Genomic DNA, 21,441 nt, shown 5'->3' with positions numbered 1-21,441 from the left:
TGTCTGTCTAACTGTCTGTCTCTCAGTCTGTCTGCCTGTCTCTGTCTGCATGTCTGCCTGTCTGTCTCTCTGTCTGGCTGCTTTGTCTGTCTGTCTGTCTGTCTCAGGTCCTGGCTGGTGTGTTGTTCCTGACAGCTCTAGCAGGCCTGGTGTTGGCCCTGGGGGAGACCTCCGTCCCGGGGGGAGCTGAGGGGGCTGAGGGTGAGAGGGGGATGAGGCCAGCCGTGTTCTACGTCAACCCCTCGCTGTTCGCTGCCTCATGGGTAAACACAACTAATGTGCCCCACCCAAATTTTTTTGCACCAGCCGCCACTGCTGTACTATCTTGTCAATGGTAGTTACATCCCTGTTCCTAATCTCATCCCACTGCACATTCGGTGCCGTCTCCAGGCCTGTTTTAGGAAGGATTCCCCCCTCCCCCACCAGAGCCCCAGGCATCCCGCCCTAGGGCCGCCACCCACCCCCCCAGCCAGCCCAGTCCAGTCCAGTCCCACCCCCCCAGCCAGCCCAGCCCAGTCCCACCCCCCCAGCCAGCCAGCCCAGTCCAGTCCCACCCCCCCAGCCAGCCCAGCCCAGTCCCACCCCCCCAGCCAGCCCAGTCCAGTCCCAACCCCCCAGCCAGCCCAGCCCAGTCCCACCCCCCCAGCCAGCCCAGTCCAGTCCCACCCCCCCAGCCAGCCCAGCCCAGTCCCACCCCCCCAGCCAGCCCAGCCCAGTCCCACCCCCCCATCGCCATAGTTTGAATGGTAATGTCTGACTTAAATCATTGTGCAATACCATTGTGAAGCCCAGGATGTCATTTACAGTATCAGCTAAAGCCATGAAGTGAGCCTTTAAGTTCAACCAAATATATCTCAACCAAATATGGGCAATTCCACTGTAACAGAACGACCCTGGTACTCATTTTCATTTTCAAATATACGTCAAATAAAGCCCTAGAACTTTAACAAACTATACAACTCTATGCACAAGGACTACTTAAAAAAATAATAAAATAAAACATTTACTTTATGAACTGCGCAAGTTCTATAATGGAATGACCCTTCCTTTATCTCTGCTTTTTTTTAGTTATCTTATAATATATTGAGTTTGAAAATATCTCTTTTGGTTGTCGAGCTACAGTAAGTGAAGTGGATTTACATCCGGCAACAGAGTGACGGTAATGACTAAATGGGCTCCCTACAGAAATACATACACTCTAGATTTGAGTTATCAAGTTATGATGCTGCAAAAATAGTAAAAAATAATAATAGTAGTATGTAAAAATATACAACAGACACTCCCATTGAGGTAATAATGAAAAAAATGTATAGCATTAAAAAGGTAAATTGAAAACACAAAATACACAATAATTGTTTTTTTGGCAAAACATGGGAGCAAAACATAAAAAACACAACAACTCTTTAATGTGATTTAAATCAATGACATTTGCTGATTTCAGTGTCTTTTTCATCATTATACCAAAAGTAAATAGCCTACACTTTTAAACAAAAACTGATTTGGAAAATATGAAATAGTATTGCTTACGCCTATGTCGCATAGACACAGAAAGACACCCAATCTTCTCCTAGTTTGCCTCAGATATCCTCTGCTAAATGAAAATGTATGAATTGGTTAATCTGTTCGATTCATCTATCAATCTGCTCAGCCCAATGTCCTATAATCCTATATCTGCCACTGACCAACAGATGAAGACCAACAGGATGAACTGGTTTCTGAGTTTCTGAAACTGGTGTCTGAGTTTCTGAAACTAGTCAATCAAGCCTGATTTTACAGAGAGAGAGACAGACAGGCAAAGACAGGGACAGAGGAGGCAGGGTTGGAAAGAAGAAGTTAGTGAGAGAACCAGGGGAAATAGAGAAAGAGAAACAGAGAATCTGAGAGGAAGAATGGCACAAATGGCACGCATTTGTGATGTGGTGTTCCTGTTCGTCATCATGTTGGAGATGGAGGGAGGACAGGCCTCTGTGCAGGGGTTCAGACCATCAGCAGTCACAGCTCCAGGAGACGTCATCATTGGGGGGCTCTTCCCTATTCACGGTGGGGTGGAGAAATACACCAACTACACAGGTGTCCATGAGAGACGCTGTGTCGGGTGAGTGTCCAGATACAGGACAGGAGGTCCCTCGCTTTTTCCACATCCTCTTGCTCTGAGACTAACTATTGTGATATTTTCTCAAATATGGTTAACTGCCGTGTGTGTGTGTGTGTGTGTGTGTACATACAGTTAGGTCCGTAAATATTTGGACAGTGACACAATTTCTATCATTTTGGCTCTGTGTGCCACTATAATGGATTTGAAATGAAACAATGGAGATGTAATTGAAGTGCAGACTTTCAGCTTTAATTCAACAGGTTGAACAATTTTTATACAGTCCCCTATTTTCAGGAGCTCAAAAGTAATTGGACAAATTAACAATCATAAATAACATTTATTTTTCATAAATAACATAATTTTCATTTTTAATACTTTGTCGAGAATCCTTTGCAGGCAATGACTGCCTGAAGTCTGGAACCCATGGACATCACCAAATGCTGGGTTTCCTCCTTTGTGATGCTTTGCCAGGCCTTTACTGCAGCAGTCTTCAGTTGTTGCTTGTTCGTGGGTCTTTCTGCCTTTTAGTCTTGTCTTGAGCAAGTGAAATGCATGCTCGATCAGGTTGAGATCAGGTGATTGACTCGGCCATTACAGAATATTCCACTTCTTTACCTAAAAAATCAGTCCATCTGTATTGTGAAATGCCATCCAATCAACTTTGCAGAATTTGTCTGAATCTGAGCAGACAGAATACATCCGTCTGCTTCTGTCTTCTGTCACATCATCAATAAACACTAGTGACCCAGTGCAATTAGAAGCCATGCATGTCCATGTTATCACACTGCCTCCACCGTTTTATCATGAGCCGTTCCAAGCCTTCTCCATACTTTTTTCTTCCCATCATTCTGATACAGGTTGATCTTAGTTTAATCTGTCGAAAGAATGCTGTTGCAGAACAGGGCTGGCTTTTTTAGATGTTTTTTGTCAAAATCTAATCTGGCCTTTCTATTCTTGAGGCTTATGAATGGCTTGCACCTTGTGGTGAACCCTCTGTATTTGTTCGGGTGAAGTCTTCCCTTTATGGTACACTTGGATAATGATATGCCTACCTCCTGGAGAGTGTTCTTCACTTGGCTGGATGTGAAGGGGTTTTTCTTTACCATGTAAAGGATCCTGTGATCATCCACCAGTTGTCTTCCATGGATGTCCACGTTGTGGTGCCGAGCTCACCAGTGCATTCTTTTTTTCCCAGAATGTACCAAACAGTTCATTTGGCCACTACTAATGTTCCCGCTATCTCTCTGATGGATTTTTTGTTTGTTTTTGCAGCCTAAGGATGGCCTGTTTCACTTGCATTGAGAGCTCCGTTGACATGCATGTTGTGCGTATAGAGCAACAGCTTCCAAATGCAAATGCCACACTTGGAATCAACTCAGACATTTTACCTGCTTAATTGATAAAGTAATAATGAAGGAATAGCCCACACTGGCCCATGAAACAGCTTTTGAGTCAATTGTCCAATTACTTTTGGTCCCTTGAAAAAGAGGGAGCTACATATTAAAGAGCTGTAATTCCTGTAATTCAATTTGAATGTGAATACCCTTACCTTAAAGCTGAGAGTCTGCACTTTAAGCCCATATTCATTCTATAACTGTAACTTGAAGATGTTTTGGTAAACAGCTAAAATAACAACAATTCTGTCTGTGTCCAAATATCCACCTAACTGTATGTGCATAGCCTACAGTATGTGTGATTCATTGTGCTCATGTGTGAGTGTGTGTAAGATAGAGGGAAAGAGAGAGATCATTTGTGACTTGGCTCTGCTCTGACAGGTTCATGCTTTGTTTGTCTGCTGTCACAGGTTCTTCACAGGTGGTTTCACCCTGGCCCTGGCTATGATCCAGGCTGTAGAGGCGGCCAACAGATCTCCTCTCCTGGACCAGCTGGGGATCAGCCTGGGCTACCACATCCACGACACCTGTTCTGACGTGAGCACTGCAATCAGGGCCTGTGCAGACTTCACCCAGAAGCCAACGGGCCGTGTGGGCGGGGCAAACAACTCTAGCCCAACTACAGTGGCTGTCATTGGGGCAGCGTTTTCTGAAGTTTCCATCGCCGTTGCCAGGCAACTGGACCTGGGGATGATTCCACAGGTAATCAGTGAAATGATCGATACCATTCATAAGCCATTTTGTGAAGGGAACAGAAACAGACTAGGTACAGACTATCATCACTACCGTTGCTGTAACAAATCCACACTTAGCCATCACTACTACTATCATCATTAAACAATGAAGAGAATGTCATTCACTTTATGGTTTTTAATCATTTCTGGTTCGCGCACCATTATTTCTGCCCACTAGCAGCAGCTAATTGGCTGCCTTACAGGATGTGGCTAAAAGGTGGATTTTGATAGTCCCTCTGCATTCAATCAGGGTGGTGAAATGTTTGCTGATAGAACCTTGTAACACCAAACCAGTATGTGTGTATGTTACCAACAAAAAAAGTCAGATAGAACCGTATAGTTCTAGTGTCATGAAAGTGTTGATGACTGACCAACATACCTTGCATGCATGTAATAAATTGAACAGATTGATGTAGTATATTTGTACTTAATAATGGGCCTATATGTTTGTTATGAAGGAATGTCTCCTGACTGTGGGGCTAGGGCAAGGTATTTATGACCCCCTTTGCCAAAGCTCCTGGCCTCTCCCCCCTTTTCACACCCCAAGCATCTGTAGTGACTGTGATAGGATCACTGGTAGATATTTGCATAAGAAAAGGACACAAAAAGGACAGGACAGGGGCAGATCTTCCTCTTTTTCACCCCACCCCAGCCGACCAGAATCCAGCTCTCATATCTTGTATTTTATACTTTAATTAAATCGTCTTAAACTCAGAATTGATTCTTTAGGCCAATGCACACAGCGTGCGATTTCTGTTGCGCGACAACATTCCATTGCAACGCACACGGCGTGGGATGCAATTTCTGTTGCACCTCAACATTCCATTCTCAATTGTTACGTAGTCGGACCAGGCAGGCTGATTACAATAGGCTCTACCAATATTGCTTGCCTTGCTTCCACAATTTCTACAAGATACAACTGGACATATTGTGATAAAATATGTGGGTCCCCTGATTTAGGGGTATTGGTAAAATGTCAGGAGAGGGAGCGCACAAAACACACAGCCAGAAAGGTGTATTATAAAAGCCACTTTATTATTATGGGCGATGATCAGGCGGACATAGATTCGGAGGACGGCATAGTTCAATAAGTTAGACTTGGTTTCCCTAATTACCATTACAAACAGTGTACAAAAAAGGCACGCTCTATTGGAGCCACAGCACGCTTATAAAGCCACACATAGAAGCATGCTCATATCGAGCCACAGCATAACCAAACCATAAGCTACTAGTCATTATAAACAAACGCATGATGTCGATTAGCTTCATTAGCTGGCCTGGCTGGCTAGCATTTGTAAACCGATTCTCAATCGCACGGAGCTACAACGTCCGACTGAATACACACATCAGTGTTGTCAGAATAGTTACAGAATAGTTTAGCTACACTAGTAAAAGTACAAACAAACGCATGTTGTCGATGCGCTAGCTAGCATTCCTTGCTAATACTTACGAGATCACCTCCCCCCATCTTGACAACTAGTCCTCTCGCCGTCCAACAGAGAAATCCGATATGAACAAAACCATAGCTCCCTATGGCACTGAATAAACGTTATCAGCTTTTCGTCATCCATTTTTACATACACGTAGCCTACGTACAGTAGAGTAAATATAAATGTTGGGTTGCCAGATGTCCGGTTTTCAGTGGACAGTGTCTATACAACATGTGTATAATTTGGCTGGTCATTCAGTCGTGCTAGATCTGGCAACCCCGTGCAGCCAAAAACGATATCGTAGATGAGTAAACTAATATAATATATAGTAATATATAGTAAACGAATATAATATATATAGTAATATATAGTAAACGAATATAATATATATAGTATAAGTATAAATAACGTTACTTGTTCAAAGATTTACGATAGCCTTCAACCTTCAGCACGTCATAGAAACACACAGTCAAGAAACAATATGTTTACATGTCTCTGATTCCTTTTCTGTTTCACCCTATCCTGCCTTGCAAAGTCACACATTGTTTTGGAGAGTTAAAAATATGTTTTAAAATAGGTCATTGATGTCGTCATGCAATTAGCGAAAAGGCGAGACATTTCTAATGACAGCTGTGCCACGGAGTAGTGAATGATGTGCCAGTATGTATTTGAAATACATGATATGAAAATGAAATGATAATGTTGTACATCATAAACCCTTCATGTACCGTAGGTGTATGTACTGTATCAGACCTTTTGGGTCAGACCTTCAGCCTTTAACTTCTTTCAAAAAAGGAGACAGTCAAAAATGTATGCTCCAGTCTCTCTCCCCGTTATGAGTGACTCAATTAATTTAGATAGACCAGTTGAAGTTTTCCCAATTGTCCCATTGTGATGCAATAATCCGTCGCACCACAAACTTTTACAAAATTTGCAAAATTTGACAGTGCAACAAAACTCGCACGCCGTGTGCTTTGTCCCATTCAAAACGAATAGAATCGAATTTTCGCTGTGCGATTAAAATCAGGGCCGTGTGTGTTGGAATGCGATTTTCTCATAGACTTCCATTCAAACTTCAAAATGGAATGTTGCCGTGCAACAGAAATCGCACGCTGTGTGCATTGGCCTTAAGATTCATAACCAACATACACCACATTGACAAGCAGGTTTTTATTGCAGATCAGCTACATATCTACTGCTGTCGTGCTGAGCGACAAGACTCGCTTCCTTACGTTCATGAGGACAGTTCCTAACGACCTGTACCAGACGCGAGCCATGGTCAAGCTCCTGCTTGAGAGAGACTGGATCTGGGTGGCCATGGTCACCACTGACAGTGACTACGGACGTTCGGCCATGGACAACTTTGTGTTGCAGGCCAGAGAAGCTGGCCTCTGTGTGGCCTTTACGGAGATCCTGCCAAGCTCCCTGACCAGCCCTGGGATTGGCCCTGCACTCAAACGGGTGGCCAGCACCCTCCGTCGTAACACCAATGTGAATGTGGTGGTGTCGTTTGCTAAGGGCCCCCACATGACGCTCCTGTTCCAGGAGCTGTGGGACCAGGGGAGGGGGTCAGGGTCAAACAAGTCAGAGGAGAGGGTGTGGGTGGCCAGTGAAGGCTGGTCCACCGTTGCCGATGTTCTGGGAAAGCAGAACCTGGCAGATGTAGGACACGTGATAGGGTTCACCTTTAAGAGGAGCAACCTGACCCAGTTGCAGGACTACTTAAAGAGTCTGCTAATAAGTGATAATGTCACAGAAAGGAACACTTTCCTGAATAAGTTTTACAGCCTGCTGGATAGTGAGGGAGACGCCAATAGGGTGTTGGAGTTAATGACCGTTTCCAACATGTTCTCACACTTGATCCTCAACGTGAAGGTCGCTGTGAGTGCAGTCGCCCATGCGGTAGCTGATATCTGCAGGACCAGAGACTGCAAGAGACCGGACTCAGTCCAACCCTGGGAGGTACTGCGCTGTCATTGACTTTCTTTAGAGACTTTTTGTTCGCACCCATTTGAAAACATATCACGTGGCTTACAGTATGTGCATTTCTCTTAGGTTCTGGGAGCTCTAAAGAAAATACAGTTTGAGCAGGAGGGGAAAAGCTACAACTTTGACAAGAACGGGGACATCAACGTGGCCTATGACGTCACACTGTGGAGGTCTGACAAGGGGGCCGTCGATGTCAATGAAGTCATGGCTGAGTACCACCCAAACAACAACAGCTTCACTTACACCAATGGCCAAACCAAGAAGAAACTCTGGGACCTGCGGGTAAACTCTCTTGACTGTAGTGTTCTGTTTCTGCTGTCACATAAATGAGGTTTTTCACATTCATTCAAATTCACAATAACCCACATTGACAATCTAACCACATTCATGGGAGGCACGCTGGGTCAAGGCAGTGGTTGGTAGACGCCGAGTTAGATATTGTGCCTGGGCATCCTACCATTGCACACACGCACGTGAATATAATCTTTTCTTTTTAACACATACTGTCAAATTACCAGATAAAACCAAACTATAAACTCAACACAACAAAACATATTTAAGGCGTGTATACTTTTTTTTTTTTTTTTCTGATTTTATCCCCTTTTTCACCCAATTTGGTAGCCAATTGAACCCAACCTAGCATCCAATTATCCCCTGCCTATTGCGTAGGATCCGCCGCACGACCCCGTGGCCGGCAGTCCCAGAGGAGGGCGCCAGGCAGACTAGCTGACTGGCTCCTCGAGCCCAGTACCGTTACTCCAGCACCAGACGGGGGCGGTGTTGCGCGACGGATCCTTGTCCGGAACTACTCCTATACCGCCCTCGGGAGCGGCCGCCCAATATGTCGCTCCCCGTGTGTGCCCCAGCCATATCCGGATCTGGCGAGCTGGGATACGATCCCAGTCCCCGGTGGGCAACTTGCACTAGTGGCCAGTGCTTAGACCGCTACACCACCGCGGGGCTAAGGCGTGTATACTTTTAATACAATATGTGACGGTAGCTGGTGAAATGGGGAACAACAAGTCGGCAACCAATCCAAATGTTCAGACTTTTATTCAAAAAAATGACTGAGTGAAGCCAAAATATTGCAATGCAATGGATTTGGTGGGAACCCCCACTACCACCTAGTTCAATATAAAACGACTCTACATTGTTAGTAAAAGCATTGCATTGCAATATTGTGGCTTGACTAGCGAGCGTGTCATTGATTTCCAACAACGTTGACATTTATTTACATTTTTCAGAATAAAAGTCTGAACATTTGGTCGTTGCCGACTTGCTCCCCCTTTCACCAGCTGCTGTCACATATGCATTCTCCAGATCGGGTAGATGTTGGAATACCATAATCTGCATGCTCCTCAGTCAGTTGAGTTTGTATGAGTATATAATAATCATAATAATCATAATAATAAATGAACATTATTTATTATGATACAGTACAATCTGACTGTGAATGTCAATTGTGGAACCAAAGACAAAGAATGTTCTTTGTGTACTTGTACTGAGAAAAGCCATTCTGATTCTGATTCTGATTCCTCAGCATGTGGTGTCCAAGTGCTCAGACAGCTGCCTTCCTGGACAGGTGAAGAAGACGGCTGAGGGTCAACACACCTGCTGCTACGAGTGCATCAACTGTCCTGAGAACCACTACTCCAACAACACAGGTTAGACTGATCTTGTCTTTCTATTCACTCTGACTGCCAGGGGAGGTCGATCATTTCAATACAGCTGCCATTACTCCATCATGACAATATGAGGCATGACATTGCCATTTTTGTTTCAAATGTTCTGACCCACCGTGGGATATCTAACTACATTGTAATGTTACTCTATGGCCAAAGCACTCTTCCTATGCTTCCCCATGCAGCATCAAGTTAGCATTCTGTCCAAAAGTATTGACTGTGTCTGTCTGTGTGTGTCCTAAGACATGGACCAGTGTCAGAGCTGTGACCCAGAGAGAGAGTGGTCTTCAGCAGGGAGCTCCATCTGCCTCACCAAGACACTGGAGTTCTTGGACTGGAACGACACTGCCGTGGTGGTCCTGATTACCCTCTCCGCCCTGGGCATAGTCCTGGTGGTCTTCGTGGGATCGCTGTTCCTGCACGCGCGCAACACCCCCGTGGTGAGGGCAGGCGGCGGCTGGCTCTGCCACGTCATCCTGGTCTCACTGGCGGGAAGCTTTGCCAGCGTGCCGTTGTTCGTGGGCCGCCCCAGGAACATCCACTGTCAGGTAGGTTATAATAATAATAATAATAATAATAATAATAATAATAATAATAATAATACATTAGACTTATATAGAGCTTTTCTAGACACTCAAAGTCGCTTTACAAGCTGAAAAGATCGAGTAGTAAAATAAAAAGAAACAAAAAAAGAAAGTATAGGGGTATAGACCAGAAAGAGTTGAGCCATGCTGTGCTGGGTGCTTACGCATCCACTTTAGCTCACGGCTGACTGTCATTGCTATTGGATCAAACAAGTTCATTCATTCATTCATTCATTGGTTGGTTTGTTGGTTTGCTCCAGGTGCGACATGTGCTGTATGGTCTCAGCTTCACCCTGTGTGTCTCCTGCATCCTGGTCAAGTCTCTGAAGATCCTGTTTGCGTTCCAGTTCAACCCAGTGCTCCAGCCCAAGCTGCGGAGGCTGTACCAGCCGTTCGCCATCATCTCTGCCTGCGTAGTGCTGCAGGCCATCCTCTGTACCCTCTGGCTGGTCCTCAAGAGCCCTCGGGCAAAGGTCACCATACTCCCCACCGTCCTGCGGCTGGAGTGCTGCATGGGCTCCTACGCGGCGTTCGGGGTGATGCTGGGGTACATCGCCCTCCTGGCCCTGGTGTGTTTCGTCTTAGCCTTCAAGGGGCGGAAGCTTCCGGACAAGTACAACGAGGCCAGGTTCATCTCCTTCGGGATGCTCCTCTACCTCATCTCCTGGTTGATCTTCATACCCGTCTACAGCACCACGTCCGGGAAGTATATACCGGCGGTGGAGATGGTCGTCGTCCTCATCTCCAACTACGGCATCCTGAGCTGCCAGTTCTTCCCCAAGTGCTACTGCATCCTCTTCAGAAAGGATTATAACACCCAGAGCGCCTTCATGAAGAGTGTGTCCGATTACTCCGGAAGGACCCCGTCCATCTCGGTCTTTAGCTGTACCAGCTCTACCAGCTCTTACTCGGAAAGTGAAACCAGCAGCCAGCACGGTCCACCTTCCATCCTCCTGTCCATGCCGACGGAACCAGCCGGACCTCAGGGGAGCCTTACTACACTAACCCAGAACATTTGCGATGTCTCCCAGTCTAGTTTAGACAGAGCGTTTGTCACTGGCAGGCTGACTGTGACTCGACCGAGTCATCTTAACAGACGTTATAGCCTATAACACACCCGTGGTGCATGCTCTCACATCAAACAGTGTATCATGTGTTATGGCCATTTTTTACTTTAGGCTTTTATTTTGGATGATTTGTGTTTAATGATTTTGAGTTATATTTATATTTCATGATAAATGTTTATTTTATGTTTTTGGGTTATTTACAGTTAGGTCCGGAAGTGTTGGGAATTTGTATTAAAACATATTAAGGAAAAAAGGATATTAAGGGGTAACCAGGCCCCAGGAAGGGACGATTGTCCTGGATATTAAGGGGTAACCAGGCCCCGGTTGAAATACCTTGCAACCAAGTGAGAGGGCAGTACATTGCGGGTGGGGTAGCGTGTACCACAGGTGCAGGTCCCATACTAGCGTGACTACACTCACTGGGGGGGCTAAAATAATATATAGTTGTGTATGAATGTATGACATTTTTAGGGCTTTTAAGTACATTTGTATGTACATTTTTATTTCAGTACTGCGCAAAACGGGAGAACAGTTACAGCGGAGTTTCTGAAACAACAAAGGATTCCGGACGACATTGCACGATCACCGGCATAAGGCATTGCACGATCACCGACATTGCACGATCACAGCCACCAACAACACCGTGGGGGACAGCTGTGTGATCATTCTCACAGAAACCTGGCTCAGCGCTTCCATTGTTGATTCCGCGGTCGGCTTAGAGGGCCGTTCGCTACACCGGGCAGACAGGACAGAACTCAGCGAGAAGAAGCGCGGAGGCGGCCTCGTTATATCTACGAAGGACAGCTGGTGCTTAAACACAAAAACTGTGAGTAGCCACTGCTCCCCAGACCTGGAATATTTGACTGTTAAATGCCGACCCACATAACTCCCGAGGGAATTCAACGCAGTGTACATAACAGCTGTTTACATTGCACCAAGCGTGGATGCTAGCTTAGCATTAGCCTGGCTACATGACGTCATCAGTGGTGGACAGAGCACAGATCCTCAAGCAGTACATATAATCGCGGGGGACTTTAATCATGCTGACCTGAAGGTAGTACTACCCAAGTTTTATCAGCATGTTAAATGTGCAACAAGAGGAGATAACACACTGGACAAAGTATACACCAACATCAAGCTTGCCTACAAAGCTAGACCGCTAGCTCATCTAGGCATGTCTGACCACGTGTCCATCCTCCTGATCCCAGCCTACACTCCCATGAGGAAAAGTGCTCCCATCACCACTAAGACTGTCAGAACCTGGCCACCAGGGTCCGCTCCACTGCAGATCTGCCTGAATGAATATGAGCATGAGGACCTGGAACAGTTCACGTCGTCGGTTCTGAACCACATAGTGAACTGCACCAACTCAGCCACCGTGGACAAACGTGTCTGGGTCTACCCCAACACGAAGCCATGGATGACTGAGAAGGTCCGACAACTGCTCAAGGAGAGGAACAACGCCTTCTCAGCGAAGGACAAACTGCTGTACAACACCACCAGGGCTAACCTAAACCGTGGCATCCGGGAGGCCAAGGCAGACCACAGAGAGAAGATTGAGGAATGCTTCCTGAGCAACGACTCCAGGCGGGTGTGGCAGGGGGTTCAGCACATGACAAACCTCAGAGCCAACAGGCTCACAGCCGCTGAGGGCGACCCCCTGCTGGCGGAAGAGCTGAACTCCTTCTACGCCCGGTTCGACGAGGGGCGAACGGAGGTAACCACAACACAAAGGCAAGGCAAGGCAAGTTTATTTGTATAGCACATTTCATACAACAGGGGCAATTCAAAGTGCTTTACATGCATTATTTAAAAATACAGCAAGAGGAGCATAAGAAAATAACAATTACAATGAATAAAAGCAAATATTAGAAGTAAATAGATAAAACATTTAAAAAGACAATAGTTAATGGAAAAAAGACATCGATAGAAGTGTTTGTGTTTAATCATATCCCTCCATATCCCTCCATATCCCTCCATATCCCTCTACATCCCTCTACATCCCTCGACATCCCTCCACATCCTTCTACATCCCTCTACATCCCTCTACATCCCTCCACATCCCTCCACATCCCTCCACAAACACCACTCTCTCCAGCTCTCAGCAGCCTCACCCTCACAGAGCATGAAGTGAGACGCGTGCTGAAGGCGGTGGACCCCAGAAAAGCCTCAGGGCCGGACGGCGTGCGACCAGCTGGCCGGGGTTTTCACCAACATCTTCAACCAGTCCCTGTCCCAGGCCACCATCCCACCCTGCCTGAAAACCTCAACAATTATCCCAGTCCCGAAGAAAAGCATGGTGAGCTGCCTAAACGACTACCGCCCGGTGGCACTCACACCAATCATCATGAAGTGCTTCGAGAAACTGGTCCGGTAACGGTGTACGAGAGACATTTTATGTAAATGATAGTGTTAGAGTTACACTATAGTGTTAGTGTTAGAATTAGTGTTGTTATTATTATTGTCATTGTTGTTATTAAAAGGGATAGTCGAGTAAAACGCCCCAGAGCAATCGGTTTAGGCTGCGTGGTCTCGAGCTTGGTACCTCTCGAGTATCCCTTGAAGGCTATAAATAATGTTATGCCTCGATTGAGGAGATTAAAAAAGTGTTGTGGAGCGAGTGTGTCACACCATTTGAGCGTGGACAAGAGAAGGAGAAGTGGACCTGTTCCGCTAGAAGGAGTGTCTCTATTGAGGCACGGTGATTTGTGTCTCGCCGTCTATGTAATAGTAGTATTTTGGGGGCAATAATAAATAAAAAAAAGTACTTAAATGTACTTAAATGTCCAATGGGCACGTATCCGGTGGCTCCCTGTCCATTCCGAGAGATATGTATTTGTTGTGTCCACACATAGGGTTAATTGGGGATACTCGGGGTTTGATTGCTTGTCACTATTGTGTTTCATGTATGATCGATTGCTCTTGGATTGTGATGTGAAGCCTAAGTGATGTGCCTATATCTGTGATGTATTGCTCCTGTCTGTTGGTTGATTGTCAGTAAAGAACACGGTGACGCTATGCGGTTGTGTGTTGTGTGATCATTACCCCAAACATAACATTGGCGACTATGGATGGGATTTCACTTCCACCACCTCCCTCGTTCCTCGCATTGCCAGGCGAGCCTCCGATACCCTGGAGTCGTTGGATTCGCTCCTTCGAAATATATCTCGCGGCCGTGGGATTAAGCAATGTTACGGCTTCACGTAAGAAGGCGTTGTTGGAACACTGCCTGGGAGCCGAAGGACAACGGGTGCTTGGGACACTAGCCGACACCAATGACACTACCTTCGACATAGCCGTGGGTCTGCTGCAGAATCACTTCTCGGCCCCACAGAGTGCCCTTCTACGGCGGGTCCTGTTCAGGCGACGCTCTCAATGCCCCGGTGAGTCAGTTCATCAATACGTGGCTAACTTAAGGGGGGGCTTGCCAGTTCATGTAAATTCGGCGCGCTTCTAGATGAGATGATCCGTGACCAATTAATGGAACATACCAACAACGCTAAAGTGCGTGAGAGACTTTTGTTAGAACCGGACAGCCTACTGCTATCTGAAGCTATTGCTATTGCATACCAAGTGGAGAGTGCGACTGAGGGTGAAGCTACACTGACCCGGCAACAAGTGTCTACAGCTAGCCAGCTAGCCAGGATGACTGTCTCCACGCTCTCTCAGCAGACGTCGCCCTCCAGTCAGGAGGATGTACCGGACCTCTCCGTAATGCACCTAGTGCGGCAGCAGCGCCCCCGACAACGTATTCAACAGCCTTGTGGTAACTGTGGATCTCGGTCTCACGCCACCAGGGCCCAGAACTGTCCAGCCCGCGGTCAGACATGCCGTCAGTGTGGTAAGGCAAACCACTTTGCAAAGGTCTGCCGTTCTGCCCCGGGAGGAGGAGTCTCAGGAGACTATGCCTCGCAAGGGCCAGTGATTATTCATCATGTGAGATCAGGGCAGTGACTTTTAAATCATGCACTGTTAATTTAAATGATGTGTGCATTCCCTTGTTATTAGACACAGGTGCCAGTGCGTCTTTTTTAAAATGATAACACCTATAGACAATTTTTTAGCTCACTGCCATTGTCCCCTCCCTCTTCAGCCCTCCGTGGTTATGGTAACTCTAAAATCGACCTGGTAGGCTCATTACTAATGACTGTACGATATGGAACTAAGGTGTTGCCCAACTTTAACTTCCATGTGGCCCGCCATGGGGCCAACCTACTGGGTCTCGAACTTTTTACAGCTCTGGGATTCTCCCTCCTGGACACGGGGGGATCTGCAATCCAGATGGTCTGTATGCCATGGCAGGGAAAATGGCCAACACTGTTCGAAGGGCTGGGCTGCCTCTCTGCCTTCACTCACCAACCGCTTCTTAACCCTGCTGTCACCCCACTCATCCAGCCACTGCGTCGTGTCCCACTGGCCCTCCGCGATGGGGTCTCAGCCGAGCTACAGCAACTATTGGAAGCTAGCGTCATCGAGCCAGTGAACGCTTCACCATGGGTTTCGAACTTAGTGGTGGCCAAGAAGAAGTCTGGCGCTCTGCGTGTGTGTGTGGATCTGCGTGCAGTGAATAAGGCTGTCATCCCTGACAAGTATCCACTCCCCACGACAGAAGAGCTGACAGCACAGTTCTACGGCTCCACTGTGTTTCCCAAACTGGATCTCAGACAGGGATATCTGCAGGTGCCTCTCCACCCCAGTAGCAGAAACCTCACAGCCTTCGTTACACATGCAGGAGTGTTTCGCTACACCCGGATGCCTTTTGGACTTTGCCCCCAGCTGCTTCCAGAAAGTGATGGTCTCGGTGATGGCTGGCATACCAGGCGTGGCCATTTACCTCGACGATGTGGTTGTGCATGGGTCCAGGGCTCTACAGTGCGACCATTTCACTCGCATTTGCGACTAAAAATACATCTGTGCGACTAGAGAAATAAATTCACGAGCACACGTGCGAGTACCGTTTTTTTATTTATTTTTTTTTTCTAAAAATAAATCTGCGCGAACCGTGTGGCCACATTTTAAGCCGTCAGCCAGCCCGCTACGACCACGGGAAGTCATGTTAAAAGTGAAGTTACTTCTGTTAAACTGGCGCTAAGCTAACATCGCTAATCGCTAACTCCCTCCTGGGCCTTAAAGAGACAAGCGCCCTTTTCTCATCTCAAGCTTCATTAGCTTCATTAGCTCACCACATCTACAGATTTGGTCCCACACACTCCAGATTTGAACCCAAGGTTACAACCAGAGGGTTAACTACCCAGGGTAGAAAGTAGAAAGCTCTCAGACCTTCAGAACCCATTGAAAGTAGTGGAGGTACTCCAGAAGTCCAAATGCATCTCTAATCCTAGGAAACCCTAGGAAGCAAGTTGCCTAATGGCATGAAAATGCAACATGTTGTACTTGAGTGTGGCAGAGAGGTGGGACCCCCGGGGATGGTGGTGTGCTAACAGCTAGCCGCCGCAGAGGCACCGTGCTGGGCTGGCCACCTCCACATGTCACCACCCCGGGCAGCATGGGGCTGGGGACTGGTCATCTGGATGTGGGGTAGTTTAATACCCCTAGATGTGGAGTTGTCTGGCCACCGTGTGTGACTGATGTAGCCTGACCCAGCAGCAGGGAGGTGGGCAGCATGGAGACAGACCTCTGCATGGCCTGGCTGGGCTGCTAGCTGACAGACCTAGCCCTAAAGCCTGGCTGGGCTGCTAGCTGCTAGCTGACAGGCATGACATGGATGAATGAATGAACATGCTGCTAACCAGGAGAACTTGACACAGCTAGTTACCATAATACAATGCCATCAACTCTGCGTCTAGTAGGGCTGTAGGCATGGGCCAATGTGTGATTTTGGTGCAAAAATGGCAAAATCACTAATAAAAATGTGTTATAATTACATTTTTCACTGTGCTCCTAAATTTCTTTGTGTGCCCCTAACATTTTTCATTTAGGAGCACATGTGCTCCTAGTGAAAAAGGTTAGCGTAGAGCCCTCTCAGCCCTGGGAGCACCTGCAGCTAGACATCTGTGGGGAGATCCATGGAGTTCCTCACCACCAACGCTTTTTGGTGGTCGTTTATGACCTGCACTCTAAGTGGCCAGAGCTCACCACTACGGGCTCGGTGACCTCTCAGGTCATCGTGGACTTCCTGGACTCTCTCTTTGCCTGCTGGTGGCTGCCAAAGACTATTACAACTGACAACGGGCCCCAACTGATATCTGCAGAGTTCACCTCCTACCTGGAGACTAAGGGCATCCGCCACATCCGTACAGCCTATTACCACCCCCAGGCCAACGGGGGGGTGGAACGCTTCAATCAGTCATTGAAAAATGGACTTAGAGCGCATCTTGCCCAAGGGTGTTCATTCAAACAGGCCATTCGCCACACTCTGCTCCATTATAGAGCCACGCAACACTCGACGACGGGGGTCTCCCCAGCGTTCCTCATGCTGGGCCAGGAACTCAACCTGCCCCTGGACAGACTCCGCCCCGTTACAACCTCGGCACCGTCCCCTGGAGTCAGAGCCAAAGTCACCCGTCAGCAGAGGCGGATGAAGCAGCGCTTTGACCATTCCAAACGGGTCAGGGTGCCAGACATCAGGGTTTGAGACTGGGTCAGAGTTCGTAGGCCCCACCGGGACAATAAAATAGCCTCTTTCTGGTCTTCCCCCTTCCAAGTCACCCGTCAGTTAGGATTGGCCACCTTCCTCCTCACTGATGGCACTCGATGGCATACCAGTCGCCTCCGGAAGGTACCAGCCCCGCCGGACATGGACAATGACACTCTAGGTGCTATACCCTCAGGGGACTTACATGCCCCGATACCTCAGGAAGCCCCTACACAGGTTGTAGATATTCCTCTGCCTCAGCCTTCCTCGTCCCCATCACGACCTGTCCGTATACGTTCACGCCCTGGCCACTTAGAGGACTTTGTGTCTACCTTCCATGCTTGAAGTTCCGCCAGGGGGGGGGGGGAATGTTGTGTCCACACATAGGGTTAATTGGGGATACTCGGGGTTTGATTGCTTGTCACTATTGTGTTTCATGTATGATCAATTGCTCTTGGATTGTGATGTGCCTATATCTGTGATGTATTGCTCCTGTCTGTTGGTTGATTGTCAGTAAAGAACACGGTGACGCTATGCGGTTGTGTGTTGTGTGATCATTACCCCAAACATAACAGTATTGACTTCACGGACATGGGAGTGGACAATAGAGTACAAGTGGGCCTGAAGCATATCCGTGTAAACGGGAGGATGCTGCATCTGTAATAAAGTGCCTCTTAAAGGAATTCATACCACGGTTTGGTTAGGCAGGGGATTAGGCACCCCGAACCTAGCCAAAAACAGGCGACAGTGGAATTGCAAAGTTCCGAGGGCACGTTAAAGACGGTATATAGTGCTGGGGAGAGGACTGAAGGCCCCCGTGTCTGATGAAGTATGAATGAACATACTACCGTGGTATCGTCTAGTCGGCGCACCTGTCGCATGTAGGTATGTGGGCAGTGCGTGGTACGTGGGCGACAGCCCACACCTAGCGGGATGTGAGGGGAAGCCACACCCGTGAACAGGCAAGGCTGGTGTAAACGGTCAAAGTATCTAGACCCATAGCGAAGTGGGCTAGGGATCAGACCGTCGGTTCCCAACTGGGCGGCCAATCACCGCTACAGGGTTGGTGTTTAGACACTGACTGGGGATCGCTATCGACTGGGTCACCGGCCGGTTGGGTCGCAAAGCCTTAAGCCATAGGAAAATGGTGGCTGCGCTCAGTTCATTCGCCGACATCATTTTATTTTATGTACACATTTCACGGCAAGAGAATTCCGATTTGTGGCAAGAGATAAGGTCTACAGTAGCTGGATAAGGTCTACAGGTCTACACGGTCATTTTAAGCCGTCGACCAGCCCTCTACGACCACGGGAAGTCATGTTAAAAGTGAAGATACTTCTGTTAAACTAAGCTAAGCTAAACATCGCTAATCGCTAACTCCCTCCTGGGCCTTAAAGTGACTAGTAATAACGTTGTGAAAAAAAACGTCAGATCAGATAGATATAAGGGTTATTTTGATAAACCGGATACATTTTGTGAATATATATGGTTACTTTCTCGCCTCGGAGGTTTCAAAAACACTAGACTAACGCGTCACAGTCGCCAGCTGGTCGTGACGTGTGCGCGTGCCAGCTGGTCGTGACGCGTTAGGCCGCACCCCCGGCAGCTTTTGGCAGCGGCAGGTTTTGGCATGACAGCGCCACCCCTCCTAAATTTCGTTGTTTGGTACCTGTACTGTAGCAATGACAAATAAAGACCATTCATTCATTCACTAAAAAAACTTGATAGGTACATACTGTGCAATGTATCATTCATAACTGTACATAGGGTACACATATCATAATATCTTATCACTATTGCATGGAACTTGGGTAAACCCGCTGTGAAAAAAAAACCTCAGCTCCAACAAATCTGAAGGGATTGGGAGACATACTGTACAGTTTATCATTTTCATAACTGTCTGTATATATACATATCTTATGTATCCCTATTGCTATATATAGCCTATATATAAACACATTATGTTACAAATATCAGTCTTATCCACTGTATCTAATTCAGCACGGAAGCCTGAAGATTGAGCACAGTGTGTGTCCCCTTGCTACCTCTGCTGATATAAAAGAGAATTGCAGCCTTGGAGAAAAAGATGGCAGCCGAATACCAAGGCAAATACACAGAAATACTGCAAAATCGCTTTATACTAACTCGATTTTGAAAGATGAAAGATGCTGGGTGGTAGAACGCACATATCTAGGAAAAGTCATGAAAGGAGGGTCCTGAAATTTGATCGAGTGCAATGTTAGAATTTTTTTTGTACTCACTGAGATCAAATGACACCTCACCTCCCCTAGTGTTAAAGGACTGGAACTCTGCAGAGAGGGTGAGAGAGAGAAAGAGGAGGGGGGTAGAGGTGTGAACGTGACCATATGTTCCAGATTAGCTCATTAGGTGGCGACCTCTAACATTTGCCTGAACACAGAAGAGGCTTTGGTTAAGCTGCCTAACCCTGAAAGCAGCCATGCTTCTCATCCCATCATGTTGGAGTTTGGTAGACTTACTACTGTCATACTACTGTCATACTTACTGGCTTGAGGCTCACCAAGTTTCACATCAATTGGCATAAATATGGCCGACATTGCCTCATTTTCATATTTCATTAATTATGGTGTGTCTGATGTACGAAGGTTCATGTAGATCGGACTTACGGTATATTTGAAGATTAATATGTTGTGTTTAGCGTATACAAATACGCCCAGTTTAAAAAGCAAGGCTACGCGGGCCTACGCAAGCTACGCCGTACGCCGTCGATTAACGCGCACCTCTCCAAAAATGTAACTACGTGTCAGTTTCTTCGCAACCGTAAGCTCTGTGATTGGTCCGCTTGGTAGCACATGATTCCGACAAGATTCCGACTCTCTCGTCGCCCAAAATGCGGAAGCCATGACAGAAATGTCATTTACTTTTTCTGTAATTACTTATTAATAAAGATTTGAAAATGTATGTTAACCATCTTATTATCTTAGTTTAATGTCATTTCAATGCATCATAGAACTTTTATTTACAACAAGCATAACAACAAAAAGATCGCTATTATGCCGCTTTGAGCTCCGTTGAGTTCCACTTCCCTATGGAAGCGTCAGGCTTCCTATAAGGAGCGCGATTCACATTTACGAGATGTACAATCCTGTTTATTTAGAAATAAATGATTAGTTACAGGGAGCCCCATGGCTGTTCGTTGGGTTTAAATTATATTTATGATAGACATATTTAATGTTAAGTTATCTATAAGAACTGTGATTGGTCCGCTTGGTAGAGTCACATTCCGACTCTCTCGTAAATGCGGAAGTCATGACAGAAATGTCATTTACTTTTTCTGTAATTACTTATTAATAAAGATTTGAAAATGTATGATAACCATCTTATTATCTTAGTTTACTGTCATTTCAATGTATTATAGACATTTTCTTTACAACAAGCATAACAAAAATAAGTTTTTTGATCGCTATTATGCCGCTATGAGTACACCGACCAACGCGACGCGGTCCGCGGAACTATAAACTTGGAGAGGGCGTAGACGTGCGTAAATTCGACGCAGAAGCTTAAATCGGCCTTAAGTCCAACAGCGAGCCTTTCTGTTCGTCGTTAGGGTATAGCGTCCCTTTCTGGACTTGTGGCGTAAGACTTGTTGTGAGCACGTCACGTGGACCTGAGTTCTATGGAGGACCAAGTCTGTCAAAATTAACAATAAATATATTGATAAATAAATGAATGTATGAATAAATAAATAAATGAATGAATACACACAGTAATAAGGAAATACATTTCTATATTTATTTATTTTTTTACGCATTCATTCTTTGTTTTCCACATTCATTCTTTGTTTTCCATATTCATTCTTTCTTTTCCACATTCATTCTTTCTTTTCCACATT

General features: G+C 46.4%; 1 protein-coding gene across 1 annotated transcript; it reads left to right on the top strand.

The window, feature by feature from the left end:
- Window positions 1–1,898: 1,898 nt before the first annotated feature.
- Window positions 1,899–17,570, top strand: LOC308169893 (G-protein coupled receptor family C group 6 member A-like; the record flags this gene model as incomplete). The annotated part of the gene is made up of 9 exons (XM_080544623.1): window positions 1,899–2,095; window positions 3,900–4,191; window positions 6,833–7,615; window positions 7,709–7,924; window positions 9,183–9,306; window positions 9,568–9,872; window positions 10,169–10,793; window positions 15,540–15,655; window positions 16,962–17,570. 9 exons carry the CDS (start codon window positions 1,899–1,901, stop codon window positions 17,568–17,570), a joined length of 3,267 nt encoding a protein of 1,088 aa, XP_080400749.1.
- Window positions 17,571–21,441: the final 3,871 nt, after the last annotated feature.

Source organism: Nansenia antarctica (assembly GCF_963989245.1).
Source record: "Nansenia antarctica genome assembly, chromosome: 14".
Classification (NCBI taxonomy): domain Eukaryota; kingdom Metazoa; phylum Chordata; class Actinopteri; order Argentiniformes; family Microstomatidae; genus Nansenia; species Nansenia antarctica.
Note: the sequence above shows the minus strand (reverse complement) of the source record. Positions and strands in the feature narration are given on the sequence as shown.